This window comes from Carettochelys insculpta, chromosome 16 (assembly GCF_033958435.1).
Source record: "Carettochelys insculpta isolate YL-2023 chromosome 16, ASM3395843v1, whole genome shotgun sequence".
In the NCBI taxonomy this organism is placed as follows: domain Eukaryota; kingdom Metazoa; phylum Chordata; order Testudines; family Carettochelyidae; genus Carettochelys; species Carettochelys insculpta.
This window is the reverse complement of record NC_134152.1, coordinates 826,738-848,350: the sequence shown is the minus strand read 5'-3', so window position 1 is coordinate 848,350 and position 21,613 is coordinate 826,738. Positions and strand designations below refer to the sequence as shown.

Sequence of the window (21,613 nt, the reverse complement as noted above, 5' to 3'; positions counted from 1 at the left end):
TTGCATGGTTAATTAGAATTAGGATAAGGGTTTAAGCTCCTACAGTAATGTTATGCATATGCAATTCAGCAAAGGTATTCTTTAATGTTTTACTTGTTAAATATCACAGGGGTAGTTAGTCTGTATCTTTAAAAACAACAAGAAGTCCTGTGGCACTTTATAGACTAACAGATATTTTGGAGCATAAGCTTTTATGGGCAAAAAAACGCTTCTTTTCCCACAAAAGCTTATGCTCCAAAATATCTGTTAGTCTATAAGGTGCTACAGGACTTCTTGTTCTTGTTAAATGTGCAATTTAACATATTTTTCTGTTTAACGTGTACCATAACATACACAGGATAAGAAACAACCCAAAATTACAGTGCTGCCATAACAATGAAACTATGTTAATATAACATTAAAGTTGAATTGCATTTTATTTTGGGCTGGTCTTAACTCAAGCATATCCTCCTGGACCTCCTTTGCTATAAATAAGAATGCAAAAAAAGGTTCAAACATCTTGAAAACCCACACAACTCTGCCTTAGCTCAGCTGTTGCCCAGTGTCTTTTTTATTAGGCTCCACTTCTGCAAACATTTCATACAAGAATAACTTCACACGTTACTAGTCCCACTGGACTCTGTGAGACTACTCAAGTGTACAAACTTACGTGCAGAATCAGAGCCATAGACTTAAGCTCCTTCTGGACATGAATGTGTCTTCATCTAGGTTTGTAAAGCATCATGTAAGTTTATGGCACTATACAAATAACAAATGTAGAAAGCATAATTTCCTATGACAGTTCATAAATTTGGTTGCAGACAAACTAAGTTTCAATATTGTCTGGTGTGACCTACCCGGCCAGAGTCAAGCCATGCTAATAACCAGAATGGAATACACTTTATGCAGGGTAAAAGTAAAGACTTAAATATTTTAATTTGTTGTAAAACTTAAACTATGCAGTAAAGCACACTATGATTGATTCATCCACAGAGTTTAATAATTTAGGTCATGTCTACACTGGCAATTGAGCGACAAAACTTTTGGGCTACGTCTACACTAACCCAAATCTTTGAAATGGCCATGCAAATGGCCATTCAAAGATTACTAATGAGGTGCTGAAATACATATTCAGCACCTCATTAGCATGCCAGCAGCCGTGGCACTTCAAAATTGCTGTGGCTCACTGCTGCACAGCTCGTCCAGATGGGGCTCCTTTTCAAAAGAACCCTGCCGACTTCGAAATCCCCTTATTCCTATCAGGGGATTTTGAAGTAGGCGGGGTCCTTTCGAAAAGGAGCCCTGTCTGGATGAGCCATGCAGCAGTGAGCCACAGTAATTTCGAAGTGCTGCAGCTGCCGGCATGCTAATGAGGCACTGAACATGTATTTCAGCGCCTCATTAATAACCTTTGAAATGGCCATTTGCATGGTCATTTCAAAGATTTGGGCTAGCGTAGACATGGCCTTGTTGTTTAGAGGCACCAAACCTCACTCAACACCCAAAAATGAAATTTTTACTGCAGCAAGTGTCAGTGTGAACAGTGTGTTGTTGGCAGTAGTACTCTTCTGTTGACAACACAAATGGTGCTTGTTGGGGGTGGAAATATTTTGTCAGCAAAAATGACAACAAACTGCAACTACACTTCCCAGCCATATTGTTAGAAGGTGTGCAGTGTAGACAAAGCCTTATTTACATAGTCTAGGCTTAACAACCCAAATTTTCAAGGTTGGTAGATAAATCCCTTTTTGATCGACATGTCAGGTTATAGCTATTGACAATCAGATACGATATTTGTCAGGACTTTTGCGAAAGTGTATGTAAAACACTATTATTTAATTTTAGAACAAATCTAAATTTCTTCATCTGAAATTGGAGCTAACACTCACACACATTTTTTAAGAGCTGCACACGAATAATGCTCTAATGTACCCCTTATGTGGTACATAACACTAGGGGTACTATTTCAGCATTTTTCTACCCTGGGGTGCGGGGTCTCTAACTGTAATTCCAGAGGTTACCTAGGTGCTTGAAAACTCAAAGGCAATAGGCTCAAATTGCAGTAATAGAAGTTCAAGTTGGACATCAGGAAAAACTTCCTGTCAGGGTGGTTAAGCACTGAAATGAAGTGCATAGAGAGGTTGTAGAATTTCCACCATTGATGACTTTTAAGAGCGGATAACATGCAGTTCGTTAGCACCTTAAAGACTAACGCATTTATTAAGTTATGAGCTGTCATGGGAAAGACCCACTTCTTCAGATTGGCGTAGACAATTAGAAACAGGGTTTATATAGCTGGGGAGGGAGGGAGTAATGAAGGAAGGGAAAAGGGGAGTTACCTGTCACTAGTGGGTCCAGTAGATGAGGCAAATTATGTTAAGTAGTTTGAGTCCCATTCCTGAGAATATCAAAATTGGGGAAATTGCCCTTGTTATGCATTAGTTGAGAACTCTGTTAAGGCCTAATTTAGATGTGTAAAATTTGCAAATGAATTCCACTTCAGATGTCCCCCTCTGTAATCTTGTAGTAAAATTATTTTGTTGACAAATGGCTACTTTTAAATCCACCATTGAATGTCCAGGGAGGTTGAAGTGTTTCCCTGTAGGTTTATGTGTATTCCAATTCCTGATGTTGGATTTATGTCCATTCATTCTTTGGAGCAGAGACTATCCAGTTTGTCCAATGTACATGGCAGAGGGGCATTACTGATACATAATGGCATATGTCACATTAGTGGATGTGCTGATATATTAACCTCCGATGGTGTGGCTTTGTGGTTAGGTCCATGGATACTGTTGCTTGTATAGATATGTTAACAGAGTTAGCAACAGGGTTTTTTGCAAGGACAGATGTCTGAGTTAGGCTGCGGCCACACTGCATTCCACTTTTGGAAGCGGAATGCAAATAAGCAACATAAAAAATGCAAATGAACTGTGGATTTACATATCTCATGCCTCACTTCCATATTCTCACACAATCGCACTTCCAGAAGAGACTTTTCCAGAAGCAAAAACAGGAACGTAAATTGGGTTCCTTTGGGGAAAAAACCCGGTTTTCAAACAAACCTTCTTCCTATTTTGTTTCAGGAAGAAGGGTTCTTTCAAAGATGAGGTTTGTTTTCAAAGCAACCCCTTCTATACATCTGTTTTTGCTTCCAGAATTGCCTCTGCCAGAAGCACAATGTGTAGGAGTATGCAAATGAGGCACAAGATATGTAAAACCATGCTTCATTTGCATTTTTGATCTCACAATTTGCATTCCAACTCCAAAAGTGGAATGCAGCGTAGCTGCAGCCCTAGTGTTTCTGTGATATGGCATTTGGCTGCTGGTGTTTTCCTAAGGTTGAGAGGGGCTGTCTGCCAAAGAGGACTGACCTGTCTCCCGCAGGGCCCATTTGAGTGGGGGAGTGTGTTCCCCTATAGGTTGTGGGTTGTTGATGTGCTGCAGGGGTTGAAGCTGTGGGCTACAAGTGATGATGCAAGGGCTGTGTCTACACGGGCACAAATCTTCAAAACAGCCATATTTCGAAGATTACTAATGAGGCGCTGAATTGAATATTCAGCACCTCATTAGAATTAGGACGCTCTGGCTGCGGAGCTTCGAAAGAGCCACTTTCAAAAGTGCATGGCTCGGCATGGCTATACATCGCTCCTTTTTGAAAGAACCCCACACCTTTCGAAGTCCCCTTATTGGATCACTGATTGCTGTTCTGGCAGGGCTATGGTCTGAAGAGCTACGTCTACACTGGGATGCTACATCGACATAGCTTATTTCGATGTAGCGAAATCAAAATAAGCTATTTCGACTAATAGCATCCACACATCCTCCAGGGCTGGTGCCGTCGATGTTCAGCGTCGACGTTGGACAGCACTACATCGAAATAGGCGCTGCAGGGGAGCGTCTACGCACCAAAGTGGCCCATATCGAAATAAGGGTGCCAGGAACAGCTGCAGACAGGGTCACAAGGTGGACTAGCACTTCCGGGGCAACAGCAAGCTGCTCCCTTAAAGGGCCCCTCCCAGACACACTCAGCCTGCACAGCACGCAGGCTGCAGAGCCACAAGCACGCACACCCCGTGAAGCACCATGGACCCCCAGCAGCAGCAGCAGCAGCAGCAGCAGCAGCAGCAGCCAGGGGCCCACACACCCGCCCCTGGAGGACCAGTGGCTGCCCTGCTCAGTGCCATGCAGGAGGCAGCTGACCACCTTTTATTTGAGGAAGATGAGCTGCCCCCAGGGGATGAGGAAGCAGCCCCAGACCTTGCTGCCTTCCCAGCCACCCCGCCACCCGCCGCACACGCTGCCGGCTGTGGAGATACCCCACGAGCACGGACTGGTGGGAGCGGCTGGTGCTTGGCGAGTGGGACAACGACCGCTGGCTGCGGAACTTCCGAATGAGCCGGCAGACGTTCCTGGAGCTCTGCCAGTGGCTCACCCCTGCCTTATGGCACCAGGACACCCCCATGCAACGTGCCCTCACTGTAGAGAAACGGGTCGGCATCGCTGTCTGGAAGCTGGCCACTCCAGACAGCTACTGTTCCGTAGGGCAGCAGTTCGGCATGGGCAAGGCCACCGTCGGGGCTGTCCTCATGGAGGTAAGAGGACCCAGGGGTAGGGGGGGAGTCCTGGGGGGAGGAGGGGAGCCCGGCGGGGAGCCCTGGGGGGGACAGGGGGAGCCCGGAGGGGAGACCTGTTGAGAGGGCCAGACACACCCTGCACACCCCTCACTGGTGCTCTCTCATGTCCTTCCCCTGCAGGTCATCCGCGCAATCAATGCCCTGCTCCTCCACAGGCTCATGCAGCTTGGGGACCTGGATGCTGCCATTGCGGGGTTTGCCAGCCTGGGCTTCCCAAATTGCTTTGGGGCTCTGGATGGGACCCATATCCCCATCCGTGCCCCGAAGCACAGTGGAGGACGCTTCCTCAATAGGAGGGATACCATTCCGTGGTCCTCCAGGCCTTGGTGGACAGCCGGGGCCGCCTCTTGGACATTTATGTTGGCTGGCCTGGCAGCACCCATGACGCCCGGGTGTTCAGAAATTCGGGCCTGTGCCGCCAGCTGGGGCAGGGACCTACATCCCCCAGTGGGAGATCCCTGTGGGGGACACCACCATGCCCCTCTGCCTTGTCGCAGACGCGGCATACCCCCTCCGGCCCCGGCTCATGCACCCCTACACGGGCCATGTCACAGCCAGCCAGGAGCGGTTCAACACGCGCTCGAACCATGCGCTCCAGGTGGTCGAGCGCACTTTCGGCCGCCTCAAAGGGCGCTGGTGGTGTCTCCTCACCCACCTGGATGCAGGCCTCACCAACACCCCCCAGGTTGTGGGCGCATGCAGTGCACTCCACAACCTGGTGGAGAGCAAGGGAGAGGCTTTCTTCCAGGGCTGGGCTGTGGAGGCTGGCAGGGCCGACGTCCAGCCACCCGCTGCCCCCAGTCGCCAGGTTGACCCTGAGGGGATCCAGGTCCGGGAGGCCCTGCGGGCCCATTTTGACCAGGCTGCGGGGTGAACGCTGGCAGGGCCAGCTGCGGGTGAACCACCCACTGCACCCCCCCAATCCCCACAACACTCCCTGCCCCCACGCCCACACCACAGAGAACCCGAGAGCACAACCCCCCGCCACACTTCTGTGCAATAAATGGAATTTTTTTTAAACAAAACCGTGCAACCTGTATTAATTATTAACAGAAGAAAGGGGGAACTATGTACATGGGGGGGCAGGTACAAAACAGGGGTAGAACAAAAGCTACTTACAAAGATGGGGGGAATATGTCCAAAGGAGGGGGCTGGAGGGGGCCTTGGGGGGCAACATCCTCGGCCACGCACCCCCTATTGTCCTGTGCCTGGTGTTGGGGGGGTGCGACCCACATCTTGGCCAGAGGCCCTGTCGAGGCTGGGTGGGGGCCGGGAGAGCCAGCAGATAGGGCTGGGCGGAGTCTGGAGGCCCACGGTCCCCCTCGGTGGCAGGCCCCAGACCGGCTGACGGTGGAGGGACGGCAGGCGGAGCGGCGGGTGGAGCGGCGGGCGGAGCGGCAGCGGGGGCCAAGTGCCGCACGATGTCCTGGAAGGTGTGCATGAAGGCCCCCCAAGCCTCCTGGCGCCAGGCCAGCGCTCGCTCCTGGAGATGGAGCCACCGCTCCTCCACCTGCAGGTGCCGCTCGGACACCTCCAGCTGACACTGGAGGGTGGTGAGCAGCTGGGGGTCTGTGGACACCCGCGGATGGCTTCGCCGCTGTCGGGCTCGTCCTGGGGCTGGTGCGTGCTCCGCCGAGGGGCTGGCCTGGTGGGATGGCCCCGGTGGGCTGTCCAGGACCACTGACACCGCGTATGTGCTCTCCGGGCCCTCCGATGGTGCAGCTGCGGAAGAGAGGGGGGAAGAAGAGTGGAGACAGACGTTAGTCTGGGCCCTGACCCGTGGCCCTTGTCCCCCCACCCCTCTGCTGCTGGTTCCCCATCCCTGTCCCCCGGAGATGCTGATGCTGATGATGGTTGTCCAACCCCACCCCCCGGGGGACCCTAGGTTCCGCTCCCCCCATCCCCAGGGATGGGGCATGGCGCTGTCCTGCTGGGGGGCAGGGGCTCATGGACTCTTCTGAGGGACATGCCACTGCTGTCCTCAGGGCCATGGTCATCTGGGTGTGTGGAGGGCCCTGGTCATGTCTCTTGTCCCCGCCCCTTAACCCCAGGGGTGTGCACTGGGAGGTACATACCTGATGGTCCGCTCCCACGGTCAGGGGACACCCATTGGGCGGACGCCCTGCTGGAGCTGCGGGAGGGGAAGTCCATCAGCAGGCCCCCGTCGCTGGAGGCCTCCTCCTCCTCCTCTGGTGTCCCAGGGGTGGGCTCCTGGGGGGACCCCTGGGCTGTAGGGCTTGCCTCCAGGGCGGACTCCGTCTCCGGGGCCTGCTGGGGCTCGTCGCCCAAGGTGTCAAGGGTGGCTGGGGGGAGGAGGTGTACCAGATGACCCTGAGCTCCCTGTAAAAGGGGCAAGCAGCGGGGGCGGCCCCAGATCAGCTGGCCATGTCCCGGGCCTGGGCGTAACCCTGCCGCAGCTTCACCTTACTCCTGACGTGCCCAGGAGTGCGGGCAGGGTGACCCCGGGCAGCCAGGCCCTCGGCCAGCTGAGCGAATGCACCCACATTCTGCTTCTTGCTCCCCATTACCTGGAGCACCTCCTCCTCGTCCCAGAGCCCCATCAGGTCTTGGATCTCGGCCTCCGTCCAGGAGGTGCCCCACTGCCTCTTCCCCTGCTGGCTGGCAAGATGGGAGCCCTGGGTCCTCTTGCGGGGGGTTGCCCTGTGGGCACTTGGGGGGGCTGGCTGGATGCCATGGGGTGCAGGGTGATGGGTTGGCGCTGCTGAGGACGTGCAGGCTGTGCATGCGGCTGTGCTGCTGCTTGCACGCGCTCTCAGCTTCCTGCACAGGAACTGAAGGGGCAGGGAGCTTTAAGGGGCTGCTGCATACGGCAACCACAGAGCTCGGGCTGGAGAGAATGTCTCTCAACCCCTCAGCTGATGGCCGCCACGGAGGACCCCACTATTTCGATGTTGCAGGATGCGGATTGTCTACACGTACCCTACTTCTACGTTCAACGTTGAAGTAGGGCGCTAGTCCCGTCTCCTGATGAGGACAGCAACTTCGATGTCTCCCTGCCTTACGTCGATTTCAACTTCGAAATAGCGCTTGGCACGTGTAGACGCGGCAGGCACTATTTCAAAGTTGGCGCCGCTACTTCGAAATAGCCGGCTAGTGTAGACATGGCTAAGAAGTGGGTCTGTCCCATGAAAGCTCGTCACCTAATAAATTATTTTGCTAGTCTTGAAAGTGCTACTTGACTGCTTTTTGATTTGATGAGAAACTAGGGTGGCGATGAGCTTTCCAGGGACAGACCCACTTCTTCAGCTCTGGAAAATCTTTTCGGTTTAGCGGCACGTGGCCCCGTTACGCCGGGGTTTGTACCAAGGGGCACTTGAGAGGAGGCTCCGCGCTCCGGTCGCTTGGCAGCTACTGCCTAACTAAGCCGCGGAAGAAGGTGGCACAACACAGCCACGCACAGCCTCCTCCGCCTGCCGCCCTCTCCGCACGCCTGAGCCCGCGGCTCCTCTCACCAGGATTGGCTACCGTTGTCACATGACAACTTCGCCCGAGCCTTTGCCAGACGTGCTGCCCACAGCCCTAAACGCCCAGCTACGCCGCAACAGTGCATGCTGGGAAGCGCCAATCTCGCAAGCCACATCCCTTCCGGCCGCTTCAGTAGGGAAAGCCACACTCGGGCCCCGCCTTCGAATATCTCCATTGGCCCGCTCTCGGCCAATCAACGCCTCTCGGTTTGGGCCCCGCTCCACCCTACCTTAAGCTCCAGTCACTCAAGCCAGATCCTTTATTGTCCTGTGCGTTGGGGTTGCGTCACCGTCCGCGCGCCGCTCTCTGGTTGGCTAGCGATGCAGCCGCGGCCCCTCCTCTCTCTTTGCACCCGTTCGCCGCGGGCCAATGGGGAGGTTTGTTTGGGGCATGGGGGCGGGGGCGTGTCTACGCGCGCTCAGCTGGGCCCGCGCCTGTCCGCCGCTCTCCCCTGCTGCTGCCGGCCTCGGGACTACGAGGAAACGGAACTGCGGCCCGCTGCCAGGGCTCCTGTGCGCGGCGCGCTTCAGGGTCGAGCTCCAGGGCTGAGAGGAGGGGGTCGCCGTCTCCCCTGTTGCGGCCGAAGGGCCTACGGAGAACGGCCCGCTGCGCCGGGCGAGGGCAAAGGCCGTGACTAGGGGAGCTTGGGGAGCAGGCTTCGCCCCCTCCGGCCCAGCACGGGCTGCTACAGAAAGAACTGCGGGGTACTGGGGGGACAGCTGGAGCCGAAGGTTTTTGAGGGTTGGAGACAGCTGCTCGCGCTGGTGGATTTGGGGAGCAAGTGCGAGGACCTGGGGCTCTTGAAGCCAGAAGATCAACCGGAAAACCTGTGCAGCAAAGGCCGTAGCAGGGTATTGATGCATCAGGTAACGCTTCGTGAAGAAATGGGCTTCCCGAGCGAGCTGGGGTGGGGGAGGTGTCTGCCGTAGGAAAAAGAGAATTTCGCGATACAGAACTTTGCACCTTTGTATTGTGTGTGTATGGAGCGGCATTTTGCCCTGTGGGACCTGAAAAATCTGTCGCTGATTTCCCTCTTATTAGATTTTGGTTCTAAAGGAGGAAAGGAGAACTACAGATCAGCTCCTTTTTCAGACTTGGGAAGAAGAGATGTGTCCATAGTGAAGAGCGTGGGTTTCTCTAGAGGAATGGAGAACATGAAAGTGTCAGGATCTGCGTTGTAGAAGAAAGGGAAAAACGTGTAATTCGGAGAAGAGTGACCCGACAACAGTTGTTGGGTCGTGGGGGGGAGGGGGGAGTTAGGAGGATAGTTGCAGTTGTGGGAAGCATAAGAAGTTTTAGTCAGAACACTTGATAGCATAAATTGTTGGAAGGTAGGGTTGCACAGACATTTGCCTTTCCTGTTAAATAGGTAGGCGTTACAGTGCCTTTCATTATGCAGACACTGTTCTATTGGGGAAGGTACGTTTTCTTCCCGGTTGCTGTGGCTGTAGGAGGAGATGACCTGTTTATTTGTGGTCTGGAAACAAACGGTTGACTTGTATCCACCCTCTTTCAACCAAAGGGTTTGATATTCCCCTTAAATACCATATCTCTCTCTTCCTGTTAGTGGGTAAAGTTTTTGAGAACAAACTGAATCGCTGTGTGGTCTATAGTTGGGGTGCTTTGTAAGGTAACTATTCTATTTTGTTGTGTATTAAGGGGTTAACTGCCTAGCTGTGTAGTTCAGACCACTTGTGTACCCTGTTGACAAAGGACATTTCCCAAAGTAGTTCTACAGTAGTAAATACAAATGCTTAATTGAAAGTAGAGAGAGACAATACATTTAGTTTTAGTTTCACCCTTTTAAAACAAAATCGCTGTTTATAAACGGGTTGTGAAGTGAACAGACGCTTTTTAAAATGCATCATGTTCCTGACTGCATTATCTGTATTCAGTTCAGTGTACGTTAAAAGACTTAGTCCTGTTCCTAGGAGTTGTATTAATTGATGACGGTTGGTTTTTCTTCTTAATTGAAGCTTAACTGTAGATCTTGATTTTTGGAGTACATTGATGTTGCTAGCTTGCTCTATTTTATTTTAGTATGGCGTCCTTCTTCAAACGTGTAGTCTTGCTTTTAGATATAGTGTCTGTAATATTTTCCTTTCTGTAGAAAAAAATCGCCTACTAAGAGTCCCAGTGATTAATATTACTGTCCTTTTGTGTGTAACGTGATATTTTCCACTGAATTTAAAATAATTGAGGAGATTTGTGAAGCAGAGAGAAACGCAAAGCAAGTGATCAGGCTAACAGCTACACTGGGTCCAAATGTCAAATTTGCAATTACTGATTATTTATTATGCATTTCGGTGCCCGCAGAGCCCAGTTTAGTGGACTTGTGAGACATAATGTACTTAAACTTTTTACTTGGCAGAGAAGTTGCAGATTCTCTTCGAGCTGCATGCTTTTTTTTAGCATCAAAAATCATATGTTTGGATTTGAGCTTTTTGTGTTTTTTAATTGGGGTGGGGTCTTACAATGAACATAAACATGCTGGAAGCTGATGACGTAGTAAACAAAGTTCATGGCTTTGGAAAGCCAAATCCTTTCCTGGTGTGCCTTTTAAAAATGCAAACGTTGACAGGAGATCAGCCCTCAAAGCGATGCTCCTTTGCAAAGGCACGAAAGCTTTTGAGCTCATTGTGTACTTGACGATCTGCCACCTTGCCGGGGAAAAAAGTTCCACTTAGGATAAAGCAGAAAGGTGCCTAGTAATTTGGAGGTGGGTGGGGGGAGGTGGAAATCTTTGTAGCCTTGGCCAGTCCCAGCCCCAGAGAGGGAGAGAGAGCGCGAGCGAGCGAGCGAGCGAGGAGGAGAAGCTGCTGCTGCATCTAGGAATATGAATTTCCCCCCCTCAGTAGGTCGGATCACCTCGGCTCCATGGTGAGGAGAAAGAAGAGCCCCCCAGGGCCAGAGGAACGGTAGGATGGGGGTGGGGGCGATTTACTTTTAGGGGCCCCGTCCCTGCTCTGCGCTCCCCCTGTTCCGCTGGGGTTTGGTGGCTGGTTTTCTCTCTGTGTGTCTGTGCCTGTCGAGCGCTTCCAAACGCCTGAGTTTGGCTTGGCGATTTCCTTGCCAAGAGCACTCCTAATCCTTCCAGGAAGGTGCCAAGGGTCTGCTAGGGAGACCTGGCTCCCTTTTGGGGTGGTTTGGGGGTTTTCCTATGGGGCTTTCCCCTTCCCACCTCTCGACACAGGTTGTTGGGTCGGGACAGCAAACGAAAGGGGATTTAGTAACAAACAACGGCGGCCATGTTGAGAGGAATTTCTGCAGCTAAACTTCTCCCCTCTCAGCCCAGGGATTTTCTTCCCTCTCTAGTGGGGTCTGTGGCTTGACTTTGTGCCCCCCTCTTTTCTTTCTCTCCTTCCCAACAGGATGACAGTGAAGCTGGGAGACAGCAGCGGGGAGGAAGGGGTGAAAAAGCTAGGCAAGCGAGCAGGAGATGAAGAGTCCCTGGAAGAAGAAGGGGCAGGAAGAGGAGGAGAGGCAGCTCCAGGCAGGAGCAGCACAAAGAAAGAAGAGAAGATTATTAACAACAACACTAATAACCCCTCATCCAGCCCCAGTTTGCTCCAAGCCCCATCCTCTCTCCAGCCCTCCCACAGCCAGGACCAGCATCATTTTCTGAGGTCCAGTGTGAGACCTCAGAGCAAGAGGTTAAGGAAGGATTCTCAGGCATCCTGCTCAGCTGGCAATAGCAGCAGCACTACTGCAAAAGGAAAAGGTACTGTATACTGTCACCCCTCAAACACACACAAGGGCAGGGCTGGAGGAAGGGGGGGTCACCTACATTTTTAGAGCTTGACAGTTTTGTCCTACAGATGCCATCTTCTCTGATGTGCGTTGTTTTGTTTCTTGTAGTAGCTGAATTTCTCTTTGTGTCCCAAGGCTTCAGCTTGAGTGCTGCCCACTCTCATATTTACACTTACAAAAATGGACACTCCTGATGTGTGGATGGATATGTTGCTCCTTCCATTTAATATCAACAAGAATATTTAATTCCTGCATTTATTCCATGTAAATCCTCCGAAAATTCTTTTATTTTGGGTAGTAAATTGGGATGTTGGAAGATGACAAATCAGGCGATTAGACACAGAATTACTAGCATTGGGCTATGACAGAATTTTAGGTGTTAGCCTGATTATATCTGAAAGGGTGGCTGCTATCTGTCCCCTCACACAATAATTTGTGAGATTATTGCAATGAAGAACTCTGGTTTTGAAAACATGACTGAAATGTACATAACGTAAACATTTCTAACCATGTTGCCTTAGGTTCTGTACAGCATCCTCTGCTAATGTGTTACCAGTTCAGAAATGTCCAGGGCACTTACGCGGTAGCCTCTGCAATTTGTTGTTTAAGGTCTATGGATGACTTAATGAGAGCTGTTGCTTCTTTAGATAAATGGAACAGGGGAAAGGATATTTGAGAGACTTGGTAGTATTATGTGCAAACTGCTTTCTGGTGGACAACTGGTTCTGTGGTTTAGTGTTACTTGGATATAATTCTACTTACTTTAGGCAGCAATACTCAAGCATTTTTTTCATTATTTTTGAGAAAAAGTAGTGCTTGCAGTTCTTAACATTTTGTTTGAGTAAGAAATATTTACCTCATCTCTCTGTAAAAATACCTCAGCACTTCTTAAATATGTTTCAGAGGTCAACTTACCTCTTCTTTCCCAAAATACTGAATCTTCACATAGTACACAATAAGTAAAAATGTTGAGAAGAAATACTAACTTTGTGCTAAAAATAAATATAACTTTGCAAAGTAAGATGTCCCTTAACATGTAGTTAAAAAAGACTTAAATATATTGTATGGCAAATATTTTGTAAATTCTGCAAAAGTACCTTTTTGGTAAGTTAGTAAATTCTACTTAATCTTAAAGCCTCAGCAAAATGTTCAGTGTGGGATGTAGTAACTAGTACTGAATGGTCCAGGTATTTCTATACACATTGCATGTCAACCAACAAAATAAACAGAACAAGACATGAGATGCAGTTAATTATTGTAAGGATTGTGAGTGGCATTACTGTGTTATGTCTCTGGGATCTATAACTTTCATAATCAGCATGGCATGTGTGTGTATTTCTATATATGATATACACACACATATTTCCAAAACAGTGGAATGACTTGAAATATCCTTTCACTAAATCGGCAAGTATTCTTAATTTATTTTAAGATTCACACACTGATATTAACAAAAGAAAGGTATATGTACAGTACAATCTGACTGGGATCTTTTTCGGTAATTAGAGAAATAGATCATTTTACCTGGCTATATTTTGTCTATGTTTTGCAGAATTTTATTAAATCACAGAGGTCACTAAATAAATAATTTCAAATTGAGTACCTAGAAACTCCACTTGCCTAGTTTTGCTGTAAAGGCATTGGAGGTTGTTCCTTAGATATGGCTGATGTTTTATCTGTCAGAATGTTAGAGAATAGAGCTGTGGAGTATGGGATGCTTTCAAATTCGAATTTTTTGCATCCAAATATATAAGTTCTGAAACATTTTACTGATTTATCTAAATTGTCTTGGTGATAATGGCTTGTCTTATGAACAGAATTTAAAGTGGTGTACATACTAATGGAAGTACTGTACAATGTCTATATCGACACATCAGTGTTATCCCTGAATAAGCTATTCTGGAAGACATATTCCAGAATAGCTTATTCCGAAATAGCACAGCTGCACACAAAACGCATTTCGAAATTGCACTCAGCTATTTCAAAATAGAACATCTACAAACAAGATAGCCTATTTCGAAACAGAGCCATTGGACGCACTGTGGCTTATTTAGATATAGGCTCCATTCCCTGTCTACACAGCCTCTATTTCGAAACAGGTGCTACTCCTCATACAATGAAGTGTACCCATTTTGAAATAATGCATGCAGTATTTTGAAACAGCATTTGCGTTGTGTAGATGCTTGCATAGTTATTTCGAAATAGCAGCTGCTATTTCGAAATAACTTTGCTATATAGACATACCCAATGTGAGCTCCCTTCAAGAAACAAATGGAAGGGAAGCAGATTTTAGAGCAGCGATTTTTAATCCAGTTTTCTTTATCTCACCTCCCATCCCATACTGAAATCTTCCTCCCACCCCATCCCTCAAAAATTGTGCATCTAAGCTGGTTAGTCATCAGCTTGTGCTTTGCCACAGTACTCATGTGGGCTTTCTCAAACATTCAGATCTATTGTGAGAACTCAAGCCTTTCTGTTGGAATGTTGCTGCCAGATGAGAGCTGCAAGTGCCATGTTAGCGCTGGCCCTTCTGCCGCTACATTTAGGCTGGACCATATCAGACATCCACCTTGTGTTATGATCTTCCAATAATGCCATCATTACCTTTCAGACTACTCTTAAAGGAGAATTCTTTTCAGAATCCATAGAAATCTCACTTGGGAATGTGTGGAGAGGGTATCAGGAGGGAAATTAGTTATGGTGCAGTTATTAAACATGGTACTTAATTTATTTTAATCATTAGTTCGTGACAGTGTGTTGGTTGGACTTCTTTGTTTGTTTATTATGAGTTACCCATAAGTAATGTGCTTTTGTGTCTTCCCTTTAAAAATCAGCTTTATTTGTAGCAATTTGTGCTGTTTGTGCATATCATATAAGTAAACAAATTATATGAGAACTTGCGTTTGAAAGCAATGGAGAAAATAGTTGGACTGTAGTCTGAAGAGGAATCAGTGGAGTTTAGGCTTTCAGGCTCTTTCTTAGGTTCTGTTTAGTAGAGGGTAAATCTTATGGATTTTTTTTTAACTATAAAATAAGTAGGAACATATTTCCAGTTGGATTCCTAGATTGCAGCTCTTTCTCCATTTGCACACTGGGTTCTTGCCTTTTTCAATTAAGGCCATGTCTATGCTACATGTGGCAGTTGACCGCTGATACGCAATTTAAGCTACATCAATAGCATAGCTAAAATTTGACTTTTTGGTGATCAACTACTAGGGCTTTCCTCATGGAAGAAGGTCAACAGGAGCAATTCTCCCCTCAACTTACCTTAATCGTTGCTGCTCGTGAGGTGTTCTGGGATCAATGTTGACCCCAGAAGGCGCAGTTTTGCTCATGCAAGAAACAAAACCATGGAAGATCGACCCTAAGTGGATCAATCTTCTGCAATAGTGTGTAAATGGGCTTAGAGCAAAAGGTGGCATAAGCTGCATCGTGAAATGACACATTAGTACCATTTTTCACCTTCTTGTCCACTTATTCCCTTATGGAGCAATTTATCAAATATGTTGGCTATGTCTACACTAGCAAACTACGTTGAAGTAGCCTATTTCGATGTAAGGACATCGACGTAGGCTATTTCGACACGTATCGTCTACACGTCCTCCAGGGCTGGTGCCATCAACGCTCAACGTCGAAGTAGCGACGGAGAACATTGAAAGGAGCTGCACCGGAAGGAAATGCAGAGCGTCCACACACACACAAGTGCTCCCCATTGAAATAAGGGGCCAGCAAAGCTCCAAGCCGTTCCCTTAAAGGGCCCCTCCCAGACACACTTGGCCTGCACAGCACAAGATCCACAGAGCCGACAACTGGTTGCAGACCCTGTGCACGCAGCATGGACCCCCAGCTGCAGCAGCAGCAGCAGCCAGAAGCCCTGGGCTAAGGGCTGCTGCACGCGGTGACCATAGAGCCCCGCAGGGGCTGGACGGAGCATCTCTCAACCCCTCAGTTGATGGCTGCCATGGAGGACCCCGCTATTTTGAAGTGGCGGGACACAGATCATCTACACATGCCCTACTTTGACGTTGAACATTGAAGAAGGGTGCTATTCCCATCTTCAGATGGGAATAGCGATTTCGAATCTCGCCGCCTAACGTCTATCTCAACATCGAAATAGCACGCGGCACGTGTAGATGCGATGCGTGCTATTTCGACGTTGTGCTGGCTGCTCCAAAGTAGCCGGCTAGTGTAGACGCACCCGTTGTGTGTATCAGATAAATAAAAATCTCCTTGTGAATATGTTGGCAAAAGTGAATATGAAATATAGTGTAGTCTTTGTTAAATATTGGAGCTATATTTTATGGCAAGGTTAACGTGTTTCCATTCTTGCACTTTACCCATATCTCTGCATCTCTACTCTTTCGTAGCTGGCCAAGTAAATTTCACTAGAAAGAGGAACCTCAAACTGACCCTCAGTCTTCATGAGTTGTGCGTGTTATGGAATGTGTATTAAGGCCCTGGTAACTGTGAACTATGCTCATGCAAATCTCAAATCTTTTTAAGATATTTTATATTTTTATCTTTAAGTTTTGAAAATTGGTTTTATCTTGGCTTTCAAAAATAGTCTGTGTCTAAGGGAATTGAATGTTGTTTTGATGTGAACCAGTGTTTCCTGTGATTTTATGGAGAGTGAATTACTGTTCAAAACAGAATTTTCAGATCTTAAGAAATGGGTCTATCCCACGAAAGCTCATCATCTAATATATCATTTTATTAGTCTTTAAAGTGCTACAGGACTGCTTTTTTTTGTTTTGTTTAAAACCTATTAGAATGGTCTCAATCCTTTCTGCTGTCTAATTCAGGGTATCCCTTCATGCTCTTGGTTCATTTTCCTTCCTTGCCATTCTTTGAACATGTAAGGAATGAGAGCAACAGTCATCATTTTGCCCTCTACCTTGTTCTGAACATGACTAGGAAACAGGAAAGCTCTGCAGTATCTCTCCCATTACCTCTAAACAGTAGTATCAAAGTGCTGAGTTGCACTTCGTACATGCCAGTAAAGGGTGTGGCTGCCATGTGGCTTAGAGGGTGTGCTTGTGGGAGCTCTACTTTTCACTTATGGGTGTAACTCTTGTGTGTTAAATACTGTAACTAAAGTTAAGATTTTGACAGATTTTGTAGTAAGTCACAGCCAGGTCATGAACAATAATTAAAACTTTACAGGAGTCATGACTTGTCCATGTCTTCTACTAAATACAACAGGGGAAGAGAGATCCCAAAGGGGAAAGGAATGAAAATTGGAACCCAGTGGTTGGGGACTGAGAGCCGGTGCCACACTGTGGAGGGACAGGAGTTGGTGCCCCAGACCAACATGCAGCCCTGTTTCCAGTCCCTGCCGTAGCCTCAGTGGGTGGGAGCACAGCCATGGCCAAGGCCATCAGAGGATGGTGGGCACACAGCCTCGATCTCAGCCAGGAGGGTATGGGTTGAGTGCACAGTTACGGCCTAAATTACAGGGGTGCACAGCCTCATCTGCTGCTGCAGTGGAAGGAGGAATGTACTGCCCCAACTTCATCCTCACCACTCACCCCTGAAGCTGAAGTTGTAGAGTCACAGATTCTGTGACTAAAGAATATCCTAAATTATAACAAATGAGTAGGGAATGTTGTTTAATAATTTTTAAAATAAATTATGTTGCAGGCTGATTAACACAAAATGTGTCCATTAATCATACATTTGTGTATGTACAACTTAGCTAAATTCTATGTTAAATTTTGTCATAAATATCGTTTTCCAGTCGGAGCCATTGTATTCAAATTATTTTTTTTCTGAGTGCATTCCTCTCCAGTCATATTATAAAATCCTTTGGTTGCTCTTCAGTAGGAAAGATATAGCTATGCACGTAGCATGTGCCTCTGTAACCTTTCTGAAACCTAAACAGTTACGCCTTTAAATAAATGCACCTAGACCATAGGGATAAGTACTTTGATATGCAACTGTAAGGAACTGTTAAAAACTATTTCACAGGCTCAGGTAAAATCCTAGAGCCCCAAAGAAATTTCCTAACATAGTCTTTCTAATGCAATCCTTCAGCTAACAGATACTTTTGAAGAAGTTATAAGTAGTCCTAGTGCTACTGATTGCTAAAGCAAAAGACCAAAACATCTAAAAAAATTATTCAAGAATAATCTTTCAACATGCCTTTTATAAGATGGTACAGTAAACCCTTGCTTTATGTGATTTCAACATACACGTTAATTGTATTACACAAATGTCAAAATTCGAGGCTCCAGCCACCCACTTCCCCCAGTGCGATTGGCTCACCCCCTCTTCAGCTTCTGGGGCCTCGCCAGCCCTCTGCTTTCTCCCATGAGGCCTCCACTGCTGTTGTTGCCAAGGGAACACGCCCCTCCCCACCCCTCCTCCTGCTGGGCCAATTGAACGCGCAGAGGCCCTGAGTCAAGTGGTGGGGGCAGCCAGTGAGTTCCTGACTTGGTATGGTACCTGGTACCCTCCAGTGGTCCTCCCACAAGCACCCTTTTTCCTTTGGGGCACCCTCTGGAGCCTCTCAGCACCCCCTGCCTGAGCATCCCACTTTCTTCCTGCGCACTCCTCCTCCCTTGGCATCTCTCCCTATGGTCTTCCCCCAGGTTGGGGTGGAGGGTGGCTAATTGCAGGGCGGAAAAGTGGGGCCAGATGTAAAAAGTTTGCTCACCCCTGCTTTAGGACATTGAGACAAAAGCAAATTTAACTCTGTTTTGCATTTGTTCTATGCAAGTAACAGTAAAAGCTATATTCCTTTCCAACAGAAATGCCTGGTAGATGTTCAGTAGTCAGCTCACAAGTGACCCTTAAATGTAATTTTGCAGACTGTACTTATTTTAATACTGGGGTGTAGAGTGCAGACAAGGGGAACCTAATCTAATCCTATGTTCAGTTAGGCTAGTACAGAGAAGAGTAACTCTCTGTTGGAGAGTGACCCTTTGTATGAAGCTGAAGCTGTGAATTTTCTGACTTCTAAAATGTGCCAATGTGGCTGTTGGAAGCTAACCATTAAGCTGCTGCTTGGAACCTGGATGGAAACATTCATCGTGACTAGCCTTTGAGACACCAATGTTGTCTCTGACTCATCCCACTGTATCTGATGTATGCAGTGTTCCATTGTTTGTAACATGCACATTCGTTTTTTACATTTCAGTCCTTAATTTTTTAGTGCAACATTATAGCAAAATTCCCATCTTTACTCTTGTATGTAGAATGTCTGAGTTCTCGCAGTCAGAACTCAAACATCATGAAAATAAAACAAGCCACATGAGGGAAACTGGCTGTTTTCTGAAGGCCAGAAGGAATTTAGTCCTATTCAGCCTACTGCAACACCTGACCTTTTCAATTACATATGTTTGTCTACTAGGCAAAGTATTACGTTTTACCCACAGTCCAGAATTTGTAGTTGTTTATACTTGAAAGTTGATTGAGAGGCAAGCCCAGCTATGTAGCCCCCGGGGGACATCATGAAGCTAGGGAGTGAGGCCCAAAGTACCAGTCACAGAAGTCTGATATACCAGTACCACCAGGCTTATAAATATGTATGGACCACTGGACTAACAAAATGAGTAAACAGAGCCAGAGTACTAGTGCTATGGTTCACAGCTGTAGTTTTGTTCGGACTTGTACCTCACAGATCATTGTAAATATCAGTATGTACAGAAATTTCTGCCTTTACAATTAGTAGCACAGGAATCAAATGCTAAGAGCTCATGCTTCCAAACAGTGTTTGCTACCTACTACACAAGAGTTCGTTCTCAAATGTGCAGTGTAGTGGAAGGAAGGAATTGTTAAAGGTATGATCATGAGGGATTTCCAGTCTTGGGACTCTCGTAACCTGGTGTCAGTAGGCAGGAAGAGAATAGCCTTGTGTCTCATCTACAATGAGGTCCTTTTCTATAACTGTTATTTTTAGAGTAGGCATCTGTCATTGCTGAATTATTTTTGTAGTTTCAACAACTTTATAATCATCCTCAGATGGTGAGCTTCAATAGAGCTTTTTAAAAATGATTTGTTGCTTTATTTGAGCTTCAAATAAGTCATTAATCACAACTTAAACTAGCACAGCTTTCTCTCTGTTACTTTATGTACTATCAAAACAAAAAAGCAGTCAAGTAGCACTTAAGAGACTAACAAAATAATTTATTAGGTGAGCTTTCGTGCGACAGACCCACTTCTTCAGACCATAGCCATACCAGAACAGACTCAATATTCTGGTATGGCTGTGGTCTAAAGAAGTGGGTCTGTGTCATGAAAGCTCACCTAATATATTATTTTGTTAGTCGTTTAAGTGCTACTTGACTGCTTTTTTGTTTTGATAGCTTAAAGAGTGTGTGTATGTGTAAGTGTAAAAAATAAATACGTAGTATAGTGAGAATATAAATAATGCATTTCCAGAGGCAAATCACAATGATTGATGCATGAATGAATACCTTCATTTTCTTCAGTCCCTTTCATACAAAATACTTTATAAAGTTATGCGACAGGGAAAATTCACGCTGCTCCACTGAAATGCAACCACACTCGTGGCTTGTGGCAACCAGCTAACGAACAGTATTGTGGACAATAATGAAGGAGGAGGACTTTGCAAGACTGTTGCAAACTTCTGCTCTTAGGAAGAGTAAAGTGGGATCTAATACATGTACAGAGTTTACAGAACATTAGATTTTTTTTAAGGTCTTACTGCAAAGAATCTCGCATTACATTTCATGAAGTGTTACGCAACCGCTTTTAGAAGATAAAGGTCCTAGTTGACCTTCTCAGGCCTATAACCTATAGACTGAGAGGGATAGTTATTCCAAACATTAGATGAGAAGGGAAAGTTGAAGCAACTTTGAACTAAATGAATGACGTTTCTAACAGTGCCTAGGAAAGAAAGCATCAATAGAACCAAGTGAATAAGTATTTTAATAAAACTGATTTCTGAAACAGCTTTCTTTTTATTGGAGTTTTTAGATGCTTAGTCTTCATTAATTCTGCTTTTTATGTTTTAGGATCAAAGTTTTAAATGCTCAATGTGCTATGTGACCTGTAGATAACTTGATAAATCTATGGTGGCCATCAATTTTTTTTTGGGCTGTTGTGATTGAGTATGGATAGCAGGCAGTCCTGTGTCACTTTAGAAACTAACAAATTTATTAGGTCATGGGATGGACACTTAAAAGTCTCGCATACCATCTGATTCTAGATGGCTGCGTTTCTCTTGGCCACCCAAAGTCTCTTTGCCACCGATTGGTCTCCCCAAATGGCAACGAGATCAAGGATCTCCTAGGGCCAAGCTGGGGCTGTCTTGCGAGCCTGAAAAGAGCTAGTCAGATCACTCTCCTGAGTGCTCATGATTGCAGTACAGGGCTACCGATACGGGTAGCAATGCGACGTGATGGGCAAAGGGATTTTTTCATAATGGACAACCTTTATATTTGTAGGGCTGGGCTGCTAAATTCAAATTTTAGTTCAAATTCAATCAAAACTTTGTGGGCTTACTTTGACCTTCTTCCTGCACACCTGACAGCAGTGCACAACGAAGCGACCATATTTGGAGGGTCACCACGTAGCTCTGTGGGATACATATGGGATGCTTCTGGAGGCTAACAAAGTCAAATTAAGGATGTGGCACTTCCACACTTGCCTTGATTCGAGATTTTAAATTAAAAATTGATGCTCTACCCATCCAGTAATATTGGTATTTTGTAATTGGTATTACAGCTCAATAAATGAAGTTAACGGTATTACATTTGAAGACAGTCACATTTTAATATCGAGCTAACACCTTGAAA

At 46.7% G+C, this 21,613-nt stretch overlaps 1 protein-coding gene across 6 annotated transcripts in view; it reads left to right on the top strand.

The window, feature by feature from the left end:
* The first annotated feature begins 8,536 nt into the window (after positions 1–8,536).
* Positions 8,537–21,613, top strand: part of CRAMP1 (cramped chromatin regulator 1) — a 107,044-nt gene continuing 93,967 nt past the window's right edge. For 4 of the 6 annotated variants that reach the window (XR_012647724.1, XM_075010723.1, XM_075010721.1 and 1 more), the window contains exons 1-2: positions 10,908–10,982; positions 11,474–11,823. Coding sequence is in view for 5 of the 6 variants with exons in the window: in XM_075010723.1 (XP_074866824.1) it covers positions 10,939–10,982; positions 11,474–11,823 (394 nt within the window). In the remaining variant the exon portion in view is untranslated. Of the gene's footprint in view, positions 8,969–10,887; positions 11,021–11,473; positions 11,824–21,613 lie in introns of those variants that run through there. The other 2 variants (XM_075010722.1, XM_075010720.1) reach the window with 2 other exon arrangements.